The 18,328-nt window shown below is 33.1% G+C and overlaps 1 protein-coding gene across 1 annotated transcript in view; it reads left to right on the top strand.

The window, feature by feature from the left end:
- The window catches only part of JAK2 (Janus kinase 2), a 127,595-nt gene extending 114,884 nt beyond the window's left edge, over positions 1–12,711 (top strand). Inside the window, exons 22-25 of the mRNA XM_044265992.1 lie at positions 167–339; positions 8,036–8,153; positions 9,702–9,815; positions 10,074–12,711. Coding sequence (XP_044121927.1) covers positions 167–339; positions 8,036–8,153; positions 9,702–9,815; positions 10,074–10,181 — 513 coding nt within the window. The 3' untranslated portion in view covers positions 10,182–12,711. The remainder of the gene's footprint in view (positions 1–166; positions 340–8,035; positions 8,154–9,701; positions 9,816–10,073) is intronic.
- Positions 12,712–18,328: the final 5,617 nt, after the last annotated feature.

Raw genomic sequence — 18,328 nt, forward strand, 5'->3', positions numbered from 1 at the left:
AAATTGGAAAAAAAAAAAAGAACATGCTGAAGTAATTGTTACAAAGTCCTCTAGAGTTTTTCTTAGATGATTAAGGAAGTCTAGGTAGATAGATCGAGGAAAGACCCATTTAAGTTGTTTGCATTTATAAAACTTAGCTGAAATAAGAATATTATTTTATCCATAGGGCATGGAGTATCTTGGTACAAAAAGATATATCCACAGGGATCTGGCAACAAGGAATATATTGGTGGAAAATGAAAACAGGGTAAAAATTGGAGATTTTGGGTTAACCAAAGTCTTGCCACAAGACAAAGAATACTACAAAGTGAAAGAACCTGGTGAAAGTCCCATATTCTGGTGAGTATATTTTAGTATAATAAAGTAAAATTTTAGAGCACAAACTTCAAACTTTGTTGTTATTAGTATTAGTAGTTCATCACTTATATATTTCTAATGATAGCAAAATTTTTTCCTGCTTACATTGGGCTAAATGCATTTCATGGATTATCTCATCTAATCTTTATAACTACCCTTGGAGAAGATGTATTATTATCTCTATGTTGAGTATGAGGAAACTGAAGTACAGACAGATGAAATAGCTTGCTCATGGTCATATGACCAATAAATGGTAAAATTAGGACTCAAATCCAGAGAGTCTGTTTTCAGAATTTGTGCTTTTAAGCTTTATTAACCATGGTGGTGATTTAGTCTGTCATTAAAGGAACATTTTATAACAATTTGAAGCTAAAGGTAATTTTTGATCTTGAGTTAAAATTATGAGTTGCAAGGAACATACAAACCTAATTTTTTATGTGGTATGCATTGTTGTTTTATTGCTTTGTGCTGTGATGCATAGTCTTCTTTTTTATGTCTTAGTTCATTTATGGTACATTTGTTTTATAGGAATGAATTGCTGAAATTATATTTAAATGTTTAAATTTGGGATATATCCCAAATAGGCTTTAATTCTGGTTTTTTCATCTGAAATAATACTTCTTAAATTATGTTGTTTAAATCAGATGATACTGTTAAGGGCTATGTTTTGTATATTTTAATTAAGTATATTTTATTAACATTTTGGATTTCTGACTTAAAAGTTAGAATTACTAATATAAACAATATAACTGTCAATATATAAATATTTGTGTGATTCATCAGTATTATTAGAAACATATAGATTATTCAGTTAGCTACTAAGTTCATTGATGATCCATATATGTTGGTTATCTTTTTTTTTTTTTAAGATTTTATTCAAATGAGAGAGAGATCACGAGTGGGGGGGGGAAGGGTAGAGGGAGAAACAGACTCCTTGCTGAGCCAGGAGCCCCGTATAGGACTCAATTTCAGGACCCTGGTATCATGACTTGAGCTGAAGGCAGATGTTTAATGACTGAGCCACCCAGGCGCCCTGGTTAGTTATCTTCATTTATTTTGTATCTGTAAGTTTTACAACTCACCCCAGCTATTATAAACTGTTAATCTGGAAGAAAATTAGATAAGAAAGCACAAGTGATTTAAAACAAATTATACCCAAACAATGAATCATGGAACACTACGTCAAAAATTAATGATGTACTGTATGGTGACTAATATAACACAATAAAAAAATAGAACAAATGGATTATTTACATAGAAGAGTAATATATAATGGCATTGTGGATATTTTAAAGAAAAGCACTTATCTTTTTTTTTTTTAAGTTTTTCTTCCCCAAATCTTTATTATCCCTGAAATTGTAGTACTATTTAATTAACTCTGACATATAGTATACTTTCTTCTGGAAAGGAAACTGTTATTGAACATCAACAACTAAAAAAATGCCCATGAATATACAATAATCATATTTGAAATACTGTTGTGTCCAAAATTCACTTCCTATAAATCCAGTGGGACTGGAGATGGGGAATAAGTCTATAAAGCAAGGCAGGCAATGAATTTAACTAAATGACGTGTACATGGGTGTTTATTGTTCTCTAATTTCTGTATGTTTGAAATTTTTCATAATAGTAAAAACACTTTTAAGGAACAGCTTGGGTGATAATCAATAGCATTACCACCATCTAATTATTTTTACAAGACCAGTGCTCTAACCCCTGAGCTATGGAGCCAAATTATTTTTAGGGTATAAGTGAAATATAAAATACAGAATATAAGACTCATCTAAACTTAACTATCTACTTAGGTTAGATACCCAGTGATACATGAATTTCATTCTTTTTTTCCAGAATGAGGAATAAAAGAAGTTAAATGGAATTAAATATAATTAAGAAATTCATAGTTATGAATTTCATAGAATTAAGAAATCCGTAAAGCCTAGTTATATGAATTTCCAGTGATTTAGGCATGCTTAATGAATATACTTTAATAAATACTTCTTAAGAACCTACTTAAGGTACTGTATGGTGTTCCAAACACCATAGAAGGAACTTGGGATATGAAGGTAGGGTCAATATCAGGAAGAAGGAAAAAACAAAAAACAAAAAAAACTGTGCCCAGATACTAGGAAGGCCAGACTAAAAAGAAAAGTTTTATGTGGCAGGCATATTCAACTGCCAGGTCCACTATGCATTATCCCTTCCCTTTAAGAGCTCATAGTTTAGGAAAAAATCAAACCTATGGTCAAATCATTGTAACGTAGTATATATGTGGAAGAATGAAGAAGATGATGGGGAAACATAAGAACGCAAATAATTCTGCTGAGGGTTTAAATTAATCAGAGAAAAGCTCAACTAAGAAATGATATTTCAGGGGTGCCTGGGTGGCTCAATGGGTTAAGTGGCTGCCTTTGGCTTAGATCATGATCCTGGGGTCCTGGGATAGAGCCCTCCATCAGGCTTCCTGCTCAGCAGGGAGTCTGCTTCTCCCTTTCTCTCTGCCCCTCCTACAGCTTGTGCTCTCTCTCTTGCTCACTCACTCTCTGTCTGTAAAAACATATATATATATATATATATATATATATATATATATATATATAAATTTTTTTTAAAAAAGAAATGAAATTTCAACTATTGGTTAATAGTTACCAGGTAGAGAAGAGGAAAGGCATTCCATGAGGAAGGGGAAAACTTGTTTGTGTAAATAAATAGATAGGAATGGAAGGAGTTTTGTTATAAGAATATTCATTTCTATGAATCTTTCTGATATAGGTAGTAAAAAAGTACATAGTGATGTACCATTAAAGTTTATCTGTTAGCTGGCAATTTCATTAGATCCATTCTTTTTTAATTTTTTTGAAAACAAAGAATTAAACCACTTGACTTTCAAAAGAGAAATCATTAGAGTCATTCCTTTTCTCAGTGTCTGGGATATATACCAAAAGTTTTTCAAAAGTCTGACATCATGTTTCAATTAAAGTAAGTTATTGTGAAATTATAAAATTAAAATTAGGGGACGCCTGGGTGGCTCAGTTGGTTGGGCGGCTGCCTTCAGCTCGGGTCATGATCCCAGTGTCCTGGGATCGAGTCCTGCATCGGGCTCCTTGCTCTGCGGGGAGCCTGCTTCTCCCTCTGCTTCTCCCTGCCATTCTGTCTGCCTGTGCTCACTCTCTCTCCCTCTTCTCTCTGGCAAATAAATAAAATCTTTTAAAAATAAATAAATAAATAAAAAATAAATAAATAAAATAAAATAAATTGCAGAGTACATGTACAGAGGCATGTTTATAACAAAGCATATATGCCAGAGTACCTTTCTTTCAAGATTACTTCTTTTCTAATTTTAAATATTTAGTTTCATGCCTAATTTTATATTTTTTGTTATAAAGAAAGCTCCTAAATTATATAAGCTTTGGGCCTGTATTTCTCTCTGAATATCTGGAAATCACAAGGACAGTCAAGATAAACTTCAGATGATAGGTATCTAGTATAATTAATTTTATATTGTTATATAAATCATTTCTCATTACTTAGTTTGTAATAAACAATACAGAATAAAATGTACTAAGATTATAATGTATGTAATAAAGTATATGGTAAAAGATCTATTATTCTTCAGTAAATGTGTTGGGGAGAGGTATGTATCAAACTCTGATATTTTACTTTGGAGAACTATTAAATAAGAAGTTAGTATAAAAATCAGAAGTAACATTTTTATTGTGATCAAAATTTTCCTGTGTATTTTTTTTTAATTTTCCTGTGTATTTAATGGAAAAGAAAGCTATCTACTGCTAAAGACTAGTCATGTACAGTTGGCATATAGTTTTATATTTATATTAGGAAGTATTAAATTTTTTATATAATGTAATTAAGCTGACTAAATTTTGTGTAAATATTTCAGAATATGAATTGATAAAACAGGTTTTAACTGGGGGCACTGCTGTGGCTCAGTCAGTTAAGCATCTGACTCTTGATCTCAGTTCATTTCAGGTCCTGATCTCGAGGTTGTGAGTTCAAGCCCCATGCTGGGCTCTACACTGGGTATGGAGCCTACTTTTTAAAAAAAAAAATAGGTTTTGGGTGCCTGGATGGCTTAGTCATTAAGTGTCTGCCTTTGGTTCAGGTCATGATCTCAGGGTCCTGGGATCAAGCCCCTCATCGGGCTCCCTGCGCAGTGGGAAGCCTGCTTCACCCTCTCCCACTCCCCCTGCTTGTGTTCCCTTTCTCGCTGTGTCTCTTGCTGTCAAATAAATAAATAAAAGTCTTTTTTAAAAAATAGGATTTAACTGATTAATTGAGTAACAAACACTAAATCTGAAGTATTGAAAGGGAATGCATATAATTTTTATCCATGGGATTAGCCATCATGCCATTTTTGTAAAAATATGTATTTATTTGAAAGAGCATGAGCAGGGGTGAGGCAGAGGGATAGAGGAAGAAGGAAAAGCTGACTTCCCACTGAGCAGGGAGCCCGATGTAGGGCTCGATCCCAGGACCCTGAGATCATGACCTGAGCTGAAGGTAGATGCTTAACTGACTGAGCCACCCAGGTGCCCCTAGCCATATCTTTTAAACAATTATAATTTCATTTCAAAGAATCCTTGTTATCTATATTGCTTTTCTTGCTCAAAAGTGCTCTTTGTTTTAAGCTAACATGTTCCAGCATGTCCTAAGGTTGGTATTAAGAAGAACTGAAAGAAAAATGCTTCTGATAAAATAATTATTGAAGCAGGCTCTGGGACTCATGGAGGATCCTTATACTATTCTTGCTGTAGAGTGTCCCTTGGAAAATCTTTATAAATACCTGGGGTTACTCTTCACCTGGTTTGAAGACCTCTGTACAATACATGTGATAAGGATCTGACCCTAGATTGTAACAGTGGTATTGGGTTAGGAGACTGATTTGATTGATATATATATATATATATATATATATATATATATATATTTTTTTTAAGATTTTATGTATTTATTTGACAGACAGAGACCACAAGTAGGCAGAGAGGCAGGCAGAGAGAGAGGGAGAAGCAGGCTCCCTGCTGAGCAGAGAGCCTGATGCAGGGCTCGATCCCAGGACCCCGAGATCATGACCTGAGCCGAAGGCAGAGGCTTAACCCACTGAGCCACTCAGACGCCCCTGATTTGATATATTTTTAAGATATATTCTAAAGGCACTTGATGGCTCATTAGCTATTGGATTGAAAGATGAGTCAAAAATAATTCTTTAGATTTCTACCTGGGGAGTAAGATAGATTGTTGATGCCATTCATCATATAGGGAAAGTAAAATAACCAGCCAGTTGTGGAAAAAGAGGATGGAATTCTCTTTGCCACAACTTTATTTAATATGCAAATGTTCAGTAAGTCAAAGCACACAAAAAAAGGTCAAGATACAGTTATAAGTTTAGGAGATGTTAGTATATAGGTGAATGAATACTATCTAATAGAAAGTGTTTGACAAAAAGGTAAAGCTCTGATGATGGGACCTTGGAAAACCCAAATTTAAAAGATGGAGAAAAGGGAAAGTGTTAGGGAAATATAGTTAAAAATGAAATCTCCTCCGAACCCAGAAAACCTCTGCACAAAGACAGAAAGAAAAATTTTATTACTGAATAAGCTTTAATCCTGAAGTCATGGCATCATAAGCAACCTGCTAAGAGATTGCAAAGACAGAAAGAAAGCTTACTTTTTTTATACGGCCAGATTCAACCCATTACATAATGTTCTCAAGATAAACAGTAGCCATTCCTCAAGTAAGAGGACTTGGCGGCATGCTTTGTCACACATAATTTATTCTAAGTTCACTTGGTAATTAGAGTGACCATCTGCATTGGCTAATTGGCATTATCCATAGGAAAAACAAACTTCTCATATCTTTATGATAGGAGATATTTTTGCAACTTGGGAGGAGGCACCTGCCAGAAGTTAAACTCTTACATCCCACAAAAACTGGGAGGTCAAGGTGCTACTTGTTCTGGAAAGGTGGTTCCCAGGTTCTTGAGAAAGACATTCTGGCATCATAAAGCTGGCAAGAGTCTTTTAAGCAAAAACTTAAAAAAATCTTTACATACATTTCAAAGAGACAAAGAATTAAGTTTTCTAAAGTAAATGCTCTAAGAAAAAAGAGGAGGAAGAGTCTTTTTCCTCATTTTCATCAGGGAGAATTTTTTTTTTCTTTTTTGATTTGTATTTATCCTTACATGGGAGAGAGAAAACCAGCCTTGGAGATGAGGGGGGAAATTGTAGACGTTGCTTTCATTAAAATCAAAGGAAGAGACTGTTTTGCAAGCTTTGGGGGAATGTCTTTAAGAAGGTTTATTCCATTTGTGAGATAAAACTATTATACATTTAAAAATAACTATGTGAAAAATTTTTTGAAACTAAATGTAAAAAAATAGCCTAACTATAGTATGGACAATAAATGTTATAGAAATTCAATAGCATGAGGTCATTAAGACCTTAAGTAGCAGAGAAAGGTCTGTGGAAGTGAGGAAACTTAAATTGGATTTTGAAGGAGAGATTGATTTTATGTAATTCATATATTTAATCTCATTAGTCTTAAACAGATCTTTGTCACTGTCCTCTGTAATAAGGATAAACTCAGCAGTGGGACCATGATACTCACAGTCCATTAGCCAAAGTCCTCCCTTGGATAATGTTGATACTTGAGTAGATAATGACACCATTTTCCCCTGTGAGTTTACATTTTTGCATTTCCTGTCATAATCGCCCTCCTTCTGATTAACAAGTTCTTTCTTTTATCATTATGGATTTAGGTCTTGTTCCAGTTTAGAAGCCATTTTTCCCCCTCCCAGGAGACTTATTAGCTCAATTCATTTAAAACTTTTAAATTAAATTATTAACTTGCAAAGAGCAGCTTCCCCGCCCCCCTCCACCACCCACCCCCCCAGTTCCTGGAAGGTACTTTGCAGTTAACTTTGGTGTTACTTATAATAGATTTTTTGGATTTGAGTTATCTTAGTGTGCCGGAGGTTCCCAAGACCTGTGACACTTGGGTTTGATGATTCACTGGGAGGACTCACAGGGGTCAGCATACAGTCACACTCGGGGCTATGATTCATTTCAGAGAAAGGATAGGTAGCAGAATCAGTAAAGGGAAAAGCCATTTGGGGCAGAACCTAGAGGAAACTGAGCACAAAGCTTCCAAGAGTCCTCTCCCAGAAAAGTCACTCGGGACACGTTCAGTTCCCCCAGAGAACGTGACAACTCATTCTCTGCCTGGCATGTACCAAAATTCCAGACTCCCTGAAAGAAAGCAGGTGTTCAGTATAGACCATATTGGTTAGGCCCAGTGAGCACTCTTCTCACGTAGGAACTGTGGCAACCCTTCTGAAATCTTAAGTTTCCAGGCACCGTCAGTTGTCAACATTGCAAACAAGGTTTTTGAGGATGGTAGCCTCAGACCTGCTTATGTTAACTCTTCTCTATACAGCCTGTCTTTTTAGTCCAGCGATTTCCAGGTAAAATCAAGAGTTGGCATATCAAGTAACTTTTTTTAATGAAGTGTAGCTGGTACATGTTACATTAGTTTCAGGTGTACACACTGTGATTCAAGGAGTCTGTATGTTCCTTGCTGCTCACCACAGCTGTAGCTACTGTCTGTCACCACACAATGCTACTACAGTTCAAGTAACTGTCTTATGAATGTGTTTCGTATGTTATAGGTATGCTCCAGAATCACTGACAGAGAGCAAGTTTTCTGTGGCTTCAGATGTTTGGAGCTTTGGAGTGGTTCTCTATGAACTTTTCACGTATATTGAGAAGAGTAAAAGTCCCCCAGCGGTTAGTGTGCTTTCTCTTTACTTTCGACTTTTCTTAATGTGAGAAAAGCTTTTTCCAAAGAATAATAGTAAACTCAGGACTCATTTTAGAGCCTCTTATTGCTTATTTGGAAGACAACATCCAACAAAATAATCCTAAACATACTCATTTAAGTTAACTTGCATTTTCAAAAGGGAGGAGGTTAGAGAGGAAAATAAATTAGTAAATAAGTAAATAAAAGGGAGGAGGTTGTATACTTTGTTATTTTTAATAAATCTAATTTATTCACTCTAGAAATTATTGAAAAATTTAAACATTTAAAAATAAATTTCCCTGTTCTAGAATTTTTTAAATAGGGAAACCAGGAAAAAGAAAATAAAAATCATCTCTAATTAATCTTCTTAAGATAACCATTATATTGTATGTTTTCTTCCAGGCTTTTTAAAATTATATGTATGAAAGTGAAATTTTATCAAAAATATTTCTTCTATAAAATAAAAGTCATACTGTACACTTTGCTATTCTGCTTTTTCATAAGTTCTATAGCATGGGTATTTTACCTATATTAGTAAATGTTTTCTACAAATATAACTTCTAACTTCTGGGTAGCATTTTATCATAAGAATATAATTTCTGGACAATTCTTTTCCATTTTTCAGTCTAATTTTAAGTTATACTTCAGCGAACATAGTGAATTTCCTTAAGTATAAATATTTATCTCTTGTCACCTTAGAATGAAAGTATAATTATAGGTAAAGGATAAGGAACTCTCTTAAAGGTTTTTGATTATTTCAAAATGCTTTCCAGAAAAATTGTACCAGATTGTACTCAGTAACAGTGCATAAGAGTTTACATTTTATCATCTGCCAGTATTGACCATTATATTATGCAGTTTGGTCAAATTGATAGAAGTTTTATTTATTTGATTTTAATTTGTACTTCTCCTATTAGTGTGATTAAGTGCATATTTATTGGATATTTGGAGTTTATATATGTGTGTGTGCATTATCTCATGTGCTTTGCCCATTTTTATATTCATAATTTTTCTTACCTACTTATAAGAATGCTTTATAACTCTCTAAGTGATATGTTCATAAACATTTCTCTAGCTTATAGTTCAGACTTTACTTTTAGGAATTTTTAACATACAAATATTTTTTCTCCATTGCATTTATGCTTGTATATGCATTCTATGTTATCTTTTTATTATGTCCTCTTTTACAGTCAACATTTGTTTCAGCTGAAATGTAATATGATATGTTAAAGCAACAATAAAAATACCAAAGTAAATATGTTTTAGTTCACCTGTTTTGGACCCTTCTCAGGGAATTTGTGCCAAGCATATTATAGTTATGGAAATGGCATGATAGGCGTTCCACATTCAGTTGTCTTTTGTGAAATATGATTGAAAAGAAAGGTTTTGATGCCCAAAATAGTTTGTCCTTTAAAGGTCTCAAACATATAAAAGACATACATATACAAAATTTTTCACATTTACTAGAAGGTGGGAAATTGATTCAAATTATATATACAAAAAAAATCTCATTGAAAAGTGGGTTTGTATTACAGGAATTTATGCGCATGATTGGCAATGACAAACAAGGACAGATGATTGTGTTTCATTTGATAGAACTCCTGAAGAATAATGGAAGATTACCAAGACCAGATGGATGCCCAGATGAGGTAACCAAAAAAACCCATTTTTTTATCCACATTCATCAGGTGATTTTATTTCCTTTTTACACAGGGATTTCAGGTCACTTTATGACACTTGCTGAGCTCTTGGATAAATAGCATCATCGTAGGACTGTGGACCTAAGCATGACCATGACATGTGCCTGTGTAGGACAATTAAGTGGGATTTCTCAATTCATGCCTTCCACCAATTAAAAGATGGCACTTTGTGTTCATTGTAATTGTGGCTTATTTTCTCTTTTCTAGATTTATTTGATCATGACGGAATGCTGGAACAATAATGTCAATCAACGCCCCTCTTTTAGAGACCTAGCTCTTCGAGTTGATCAAATAAGGGACAACATGGCTGGATGAAAGAAACAAACTTCACTCTGAGACCAAAATAGACTTACAGAACAAAGTTTTGTATTTCACATTACTGTGGACTATTATTACATATACCATTGTTATGTATATCATGATGCTAACCAGCAATGATGTGGAAATATCCATTCAAAACTTTCAAAGTTTAGTGAGCTTTTCTTCATGAGGACGTCGGTAAAAGACTTGATGAAAAGTCCTTAGCAAAGAATTTTGTGATTTCACAAACCTAATCAGTCCATTAACATCACTTTTCTTTGGCAAAAGAAAAAAATAGACTTTTTTCAACTCAATTTTAAAAGATGAAAAAATCAATGTAGATTTTACAATGTTGACAATGCACAGAATACGTATGTACAGTTTTTACCACAGTGAATGTATAATACCTTTGCATCTTGTGTGATGTTTACACAAGGGCTGGTGTTCATTAATAATGTTTCCAAATTTTTCCATAGTTGATCTACAATAATGTCACTCTACAAATTATGCTTAGATAATTGAATAAGCACCTTGCGTTCTTGTTCATCTATATCACTGGCCAGCAATATAAGCAGTTGTACACTTTTAGCTTGTAGTTCTATGTACTGTAAATATTTTTCAAAGCAATGGGAACAAATGTTTAGTTTCATTTGTATAGGAAATTTCCCTTACCCTAAAGAATACATTTTGAAATGGAACAAGTTTACAAAGATATAACACAATCTATTTTCTTATTTGTCTCCCTTGTATCTCTTTGTGGTGAGTATGTTTTTAAAATAGAACTATCTCCAAATTTTTCTAAGACTGCAGTGAATAGTTTTCTTTTAAAATTTTGAGATTATGAATGCCAGGAGTATTTAACTATTTAAACTATTGGCTGCTGTTAAGATTTTTCAATCCCTGGGACCTTTGGTCATGCATTACAATTAAGCATAAGCCATAAAATATATTGTTTTTTAAATGTATATGCTTATTGAGATGCGTAATGGGTTAGGAATTTTTTTTCTAAAGAATATATATTTTAGGAGTTTCAGAAATCTCTTGTAGTCATAGGAGAGATTTCCTTTTGTTAGATTCTCATATATAAGGGAGAAATGAGAATAAATTGATGAAAAGTATCCTTGTTAATTTTATTCAAGAATGCCAGTAAAAAATTCATAATGTATGTCTTTAAGATAAATGAGAGATACATATTTTCAGTTAGTATAAAGAATTATTTGTTGTTACCATCCTTTGTTTTAGTGCTACTCCAGTGTGGAAACCATACATAAAATATGGTGGGGAAGGGTTGTGTGTGTTATTTAAACAAAGTTTAAAATACTTATTAGTATTTCAGTTAACAAGAGGGTAGTTTATTTTCAGTGGTATATGCTGTTTTTTAAAACTTGTACTTAAAACTTTTGGTTATTTTTTGGAGGTGGCTTTGAAATGCAAATTACATATTTTTAAAAAATGCCTTACACAGAAAGTTTGAGAATTTTTGGTTGGAAGGAAGGAAAGGTAAGAAATGCTTTATACATCATCTTTAAAGCATTTTAGTAGTTACCAAATACAGAAAACATCTAAAATGATAGTATATAAGATTTTAAAAAGATTTCTGAAATTTTGATGAAAGTTGGATATAATTTTTATTTAATTTGTGGACTCCTCAAGGATTTGTATAAATACTACAATTAAGAGATCTTCCGTGCTGCTACTTTTCAAGTCAAAAAGTAGCAAATCGTATAATATGCTTGATTTCAGAAACCTAAGTACTTAAAAGATTTTTAAAGGTTTATAACATTTTGTTTGTCTTTAAAAACAAAGGTATTAACTAGATTACTTAAATTTTTTTTCTCTTAATGTTTCAGTTTTTAGTTTTAGGGAAAATAATCCCACATAAATGTTCTGAAGTTTTTAGAGTGGGATGAGTATCTTATTGTAAAATTCTTAAATTTGCAAGAGAATTATTATTCATTGAAGATTTGTGATGTTTTAAATTTTTATTCTGACTATACATAAAAACAAGTTAACCTGCAGCTGTTCAGTTGGTTCTGCACAAGAAATAGGTAAGTAATTATTATTAATGCCAAATTGATAATTTGGCATTAATGCCAAATGTTTCTTCAAATTAATACTCTTTAGAAATGAGGGTAAAGATTTTCTTAGAAGTCTGTAATTCTGTAAATATTTCAGTATATTAAGTTATACAGTCTTTATATAAATAATCCCCTACTTCCATGCTACTTACTTTGGGAAATAGTCACTTCCTCATGTTATCTGTATGTATGCTGCCAGTCACGCTCTGATTTGCTGTGGAAGAGTGCTGTCTTACAAATTAAGTCTTCTCTTTTAAAGTCAAGTGAAATTTTTACCACAAATATAACTCGATATTTAAAGTTTATTTAAATACTTCTATTGTGGAGTAGACATAAGAAAGTACCTACAGTTCTATACCAGGGGAGTGGCGTTACGTGGTCCATTTACAGACTGCTGTTTTCTTTGTTGTGCTCTTAGCATGTTTCCACAAAATTGAAATATTGGTGTAATAAATATTCAGAAATTATTTTCTCTTTTATTGTCACCTAACCAAGGAAGTGGGGGGTATACACATTGATGTAGGGATATGCAGAGAAAACCTTGTATAAAAAATAGTAAATTTACCTTTTGATTTTTTAAGAAGCGCTTCCTAAGATTGTTAACTCCTGATGTGCTCTTTGTGAATATTGCTGTATCCACTCCACGTCTGGTACTTAAATTATCTCTAAGGAAGGTTTTTTTTTTTTTTTTCCCTAATTTTTCAGTGTAACCTATTACAGATCTTTCAGTTTGCTGTATTAGAATAAATAATAATAGTAAGTATATAAGTCAGCAAGATTATCCAAACAAAAGACTAGGTTATATGTGTTAAGCCTCATTTTATTTAAGAAAAAAAGTCAAAGTATGGATCTGAGAAAATACTTGGCATTTACTCACAGGTTTGGACTGGTGTACTTAATTTCAAGGTAAATAGGAGTAAGTGTTTCACGATGCTGACAGGAACATATAGAGAGATTTCAGAATGACAAGAGAATTTTAAAACTTTTAGATTATTCAAATTCATATCAGATAGCCTTTAACTTTTCACATGAATCAAATTTTTAGTAAAATGCACATTATATCCTAAATATTAAAATATTTAATTTTGTAATCTTACCAGTTTTATTTTACTTTATTACAGTATGTTTTTTATTAGATTAAGAAGTTAATTTCTGTTGTACTTATGCCATATGGGATTGCTTGGTTGGTGCAGGCCCTAAAATACTGTTCATTTTCAGTCTTACAAATTTATAAGGAAATGCCTTACCTCCAGCTGAAACACTAGTCTTCATTAGTATGGTTGTAAAAGTTAATGATCATCATTCCATGATAAGTCCTTTATTTGCATAGCAAATTGCTTAACATTTTATTTTTGAAAGTAACTGTAGCAGGTTTATAATATAAGAACATTAAAAGAGCTTTAAGAGTCCCTGTTCCTGGTTACCCATATTCTTAGATTTTGTAAATGGTTTTAATTTTAATACTTGCCTAGGGAGCACACCTATAGATGCTATCTATTGGGGTCAAGCAGGTCAGCTTTGAGCAGTGCGAGCAGAAGCTTAGCTTTTTAGGGGCACCTGGGTGGCTTAGTTGTTAAGCATCTGCCTTCGGCTAATGATCCCAGGGTCCTGCTTGGCGGGAAGACTTTTCTCCCTCTCCCACTCCCCCTGCTTGTGTTCCCTCTCTCACTGTGTGTGTGTGTGTCTCTCTCTCTGTCAAATAAATAAATAAATATATAATTTTTAAAGAAGCTTAGCTTTTAGATCTGTTTGTAAATAACAATAAATTGGGCGAGGGGGTGAGATAGAGATGGCACAGCAGGTAATACAGACGCAGCAGGCAGCTGAGAAGGCAAATTATCAGTTGCAGATGATAAGACAGTATCAGAACAAGGACTAGAAACACAAATGAAAGGATGCAATAGAGGTATTTTTTGATCAGTTATCCTTTCAAGTACAGTTGTATACATAGATGAACACCTTTAGATGATTTTTAAAAAAAAAAATAAGGGGATAATATTTTTAAGAGTAAGTTTAGGTGCTTTTATCTTTTTTATTTTTTATTTTAGGTTCTTTTAGTTTTTGTTATTTTACAAAAATATTTTATTTATTTAAGAGAGAGAGAAAGAATGAGCAGGGGAGAGGGACAGTGAGAGAGGGGAAGAAGACGCCCTGAGCAGGGCGCCCAATAGATCAGAGTTCAGTCGCAGGATGCCAGGATCTGACCTCAGCGGAAGGCAGACGCTCAACCAACTGAGCCATCCAGGTGCCCCAGTTTAGGTTCTTTTAAATGCTTGGAGAATATATGAATCTCAGAGTATGAATTTTCTACTAGCATGTAGTATAAGATTGTGAGTCAGAATTTATTTACAGAAATTACAGAATTTTTAATATTAGAGATTAATTTGTAATTTATAATATTTTATATTTAAATGTATATTTATAATACTGTATTATATATCTGAATATATTATATATTAATATATATTATCACAAGTATTTATATTATATGATCATATATTAATATATAGTATTAATGTATGATATAATATTAATATATAATACATTGTATGGTTATATAACATTAATATTTAATATATCAATATAATGTGTATATTATATGATTTATGATATATTGTATATTATATAAATATAGTATTTTATATTTATATATTATAAATTTATAGTAATTTATAATATTAGAGGTTAAAGAAATCACAGTAAAGAAAATGGAAACAAAATGAGAAAGATAAATCTAACACTCAAGGTACTCAGTTATGAAAATGGAAATTTTCTTTTTTGACTATTTGAAATACATATATGCTTTCTTCTTCTGCATAATAGTTTTGTTGAAGATTGCTGTAGCAATGAGTCTTTATAGCTATCCCTGATTTTAAGTATATTAACACAAAGTTTCTTATTTTATGTCCTTAGTAACATTATTTTATTTTTTATTTCTTATTAGTAACATTTTAGACCTATCAATCTTTGGTTGAAGGAAAAGTAAAAAGAAAGTTATTTGCAGGATCTAAGACTTCATTTTGATTCTTAGGAACAAATGACTGAATTTGCTAACACTTTTAATCTACATAACCAAGGCGTCTCGGCCCTTGAACTGCAAGCTGCTGGGTGGCCCAAAGCTAAATGACATAATCAGAAGTGGTTTGTGTTAAATGTTTGCAATTATTCACTACTATTCAAAAAGCATTTTAAAAAATAACAGTCACTATTTCCTATAAATCCTTCCAGAAGAAGGTTTTTTAAAATGCTGTTTGTTTGTTTGTTTTAAAGATTTTTATTTATTTGTCAGAGCAAGAAAGAGTGTACAGGAGTGGGGAGAAGCAGGCTGAAGGAGAACAAAATACCCCGCTAAACAAGGAGCCCCATGGAGCACTGAGTCCCAGGATCCTGGGATTATGACCTTAGCTGAAAGCAGATGCTTAACCGGCTGAGCCACCCAGATACCCAATCCATGTTTCCATCAGTAATTTTGAGGATAGTATGAATCTTCTAGTACCACTTCTTTTCCTTTCTGTTAGTGATTTCATAACAGTGCATTGCAGCTTGTTGAATAGGAATTCTTGATAAGAGTAAAGGTATTGTTGACAATGAAAACTGAAACTGAATTTTGCCTTTTTATTGAAGGCAAAAATTGGAAAAATGTTGAAATCTAGAACTCTGTATCATTGTAAATTCCTTAAGAGACCCCATTTATTTCTAAAAGTATTATTACAGGGAAACAGTTTTTCAAAAATTGAGACTACTGTAGAGGATAGTTCTTTTCTAAAAATGGTTTGTAAATCTGAGACCTATGGGACAGTGAGTATGGTTCTGGGAAAAAATGGAATTTATAGGGGCACCTGGGTGGCTCAGTGGGTTAAAGCCTCTGCTTTCAGCTCAGGTCATGATCCCAAGGTCCTGGGATCGAGCCCCGCATCGGGCTCTCTGCTCTGCAGGAAGCCTGCTTCGTCCCCCCCGCCCCCGCCTGCCTCTCTGCCTACTTGTGATTTCTCTCTCTCTGTCAAATAAATAAAATCTTAAGAAAAATTTTTTTTAAAAAAGGAATTTATAAATTTCTGTCAGAGCTGAGATTAAATTCATATTTTGTGGGAATTTTTTCTAACATCTTGAATTTCTCTTATTTTAAATTTACTATAATAACTGTGGAGGATTAGAGTACAAATAACTCAGTCAAATGCCAAAAAATACTTCAGCTCTAGTAATTACCTGGGTCATTTTCTTATATTTTCTCCAACTTGCCACTTAATGGTTATATTCTTAGTAGAATTCTTTCTCCTCTCTAAATTTAAAAAAAAAAAAGTATCCTGTCCTCATTGTGTATCACTTCAGATCTTCATACATAGGTATTCGCTTATCAGTACTGACATTGCAAACTACCTACAACTTTGAAGTTGCATCAGGTAGTTCATGTTAATAGTTGTAGTAGGGAAGCCATCATCTCTTAAGTATCTTGATAAAATCCTAAATCCCACTCATGTGTTGAGAATAAAGAAGAATAGATAAGCTAATTATGGATATAGTAAAGGGATCCTGGATAATTGTATGTGAGGACAAATCCTGGTGGTGTATCCACTTAGAATTCCCTATTAAATAAATATTCAAACAAAACCAAGAGATAAAAAATTTAATTATGTTGCAACTCTGAGAATATTATCCCTAATCATGTTGTTTTCAGGGATCCTAGTTTGCTGTGGCCCCAAACAACCCCAGATACAAAGAAGGTGGGTATCTTGGGCCTGGACTTAGTATGAGAGAGTTTCATATACTACTTCTCTTTAGAACAGGGTTTTTCAAGAGCTATCACCTGTAAGAGGGTCAGTACTCTTATTGGGGGAAGAAAATTCTTTTTAAGTATAGAGCACATAAACAGATATGCTGTGCTTTTAAAATTTCATGGTGGAGAAGAAGAGGGAGAAAATGAAAGGTCAGCTCCTGGCTGGGGAAGGGAAAAGGGAAATAATATAAAGACAGTTGAGGAACATTGCTCTAGAGGGTACTCTTCCAGACATGGGCCAAACCAGCACTACCTCAGAAATGACCTCAGAAAAGGGAAGATATGTCAGTGTCAGAACAGCTGAGAGTATGAGAGTTTTAAGCAAATCTTCCAAATAGCGTATCTGAAATAAGAAGTAGTTGATACGTAATCTTTCTAAAAAGTCATCTAATTTTAACCTCTCTAGAATTTAAAGGTTTTTCCTTAACAGATAAAAAAGCTGGGTCTTCTTCAGTGGAGATAAATCCCTGAGTACCATTTTGTTGTCTTGTTTTTACATTTTACAGTAAGTAAGATTTAATAATCCCCTCAAAAAACTTAGCAGGGTGTTTTGATAATATACAACATATTAACAGTTTGCTTATTGGTCAGACAAGGAGGTAATAAAGTACTTTTTGATATTAAAACTATGTCCTATCACTGTATATTAAAGTAAAAAATAAAATTTCCACAGAGAAAAAGGAAAGAAGCAATGCCAAGTAAAGATCATATTTATTTTATGAAATTTATGGAGAAGACTACTCATTTTTGACTGAAAAATGCTACAGGATTTGGTTTGGTTTGGTTTAATTTGTTAGCTATCCTCCAGGGTGTGAAGTGTGGTGTAGCAGTGTGGTTTTGATTTGCATTTCACTAATGATGAATGATGTTGAGCATCTTTTCATGCACAATTTATTGGCCATTTGGGGAAATGTCTATGTAAGTTCTTTGCCCATAGTAAAATTGAGTTTTGTGTTAAGTTACAGGAGTTCTTTGTATTCTGGATATTAACCCCTCATCAGATATATAATTTGTAAGTTATTTTTCCCGTTCTATGGATTACCATTTTACTCTGTTGATTTGTATCCTGTGAAGCACAAAATTGTTCAATTGTGCTGTATTCCAATTTATTTCTTCTTTTGGTGTCATATCCAGGGTATCACTGCCAAATCCAATGTTGTGAAGCTTTTTCACTATGTTTTCTTCCAAGTATTTTATAGCTTTGGCTCTTACATTTATGTCTTCATTCCATCTTTGAGTTAATTTTTTTCATATGGTGTAAGGTAAGGGTCCAACTTCATTTTTTTGCATATGGATTTCCAGTTTTCCCA

The sequence above is a fragment of the Neovison vison genome, chromosome 9 (genome assembly GCF_020171115.1).
Source record: "Neovison vison isolate M4711 chromosome 9, ASM_NN_V1, whole genome shotgun sequence".
NCBI lineage: Eukaryota > Metazoa > Chordata > Mammalia > Carnivora > Mustelidae > Neogale > Neogale vison.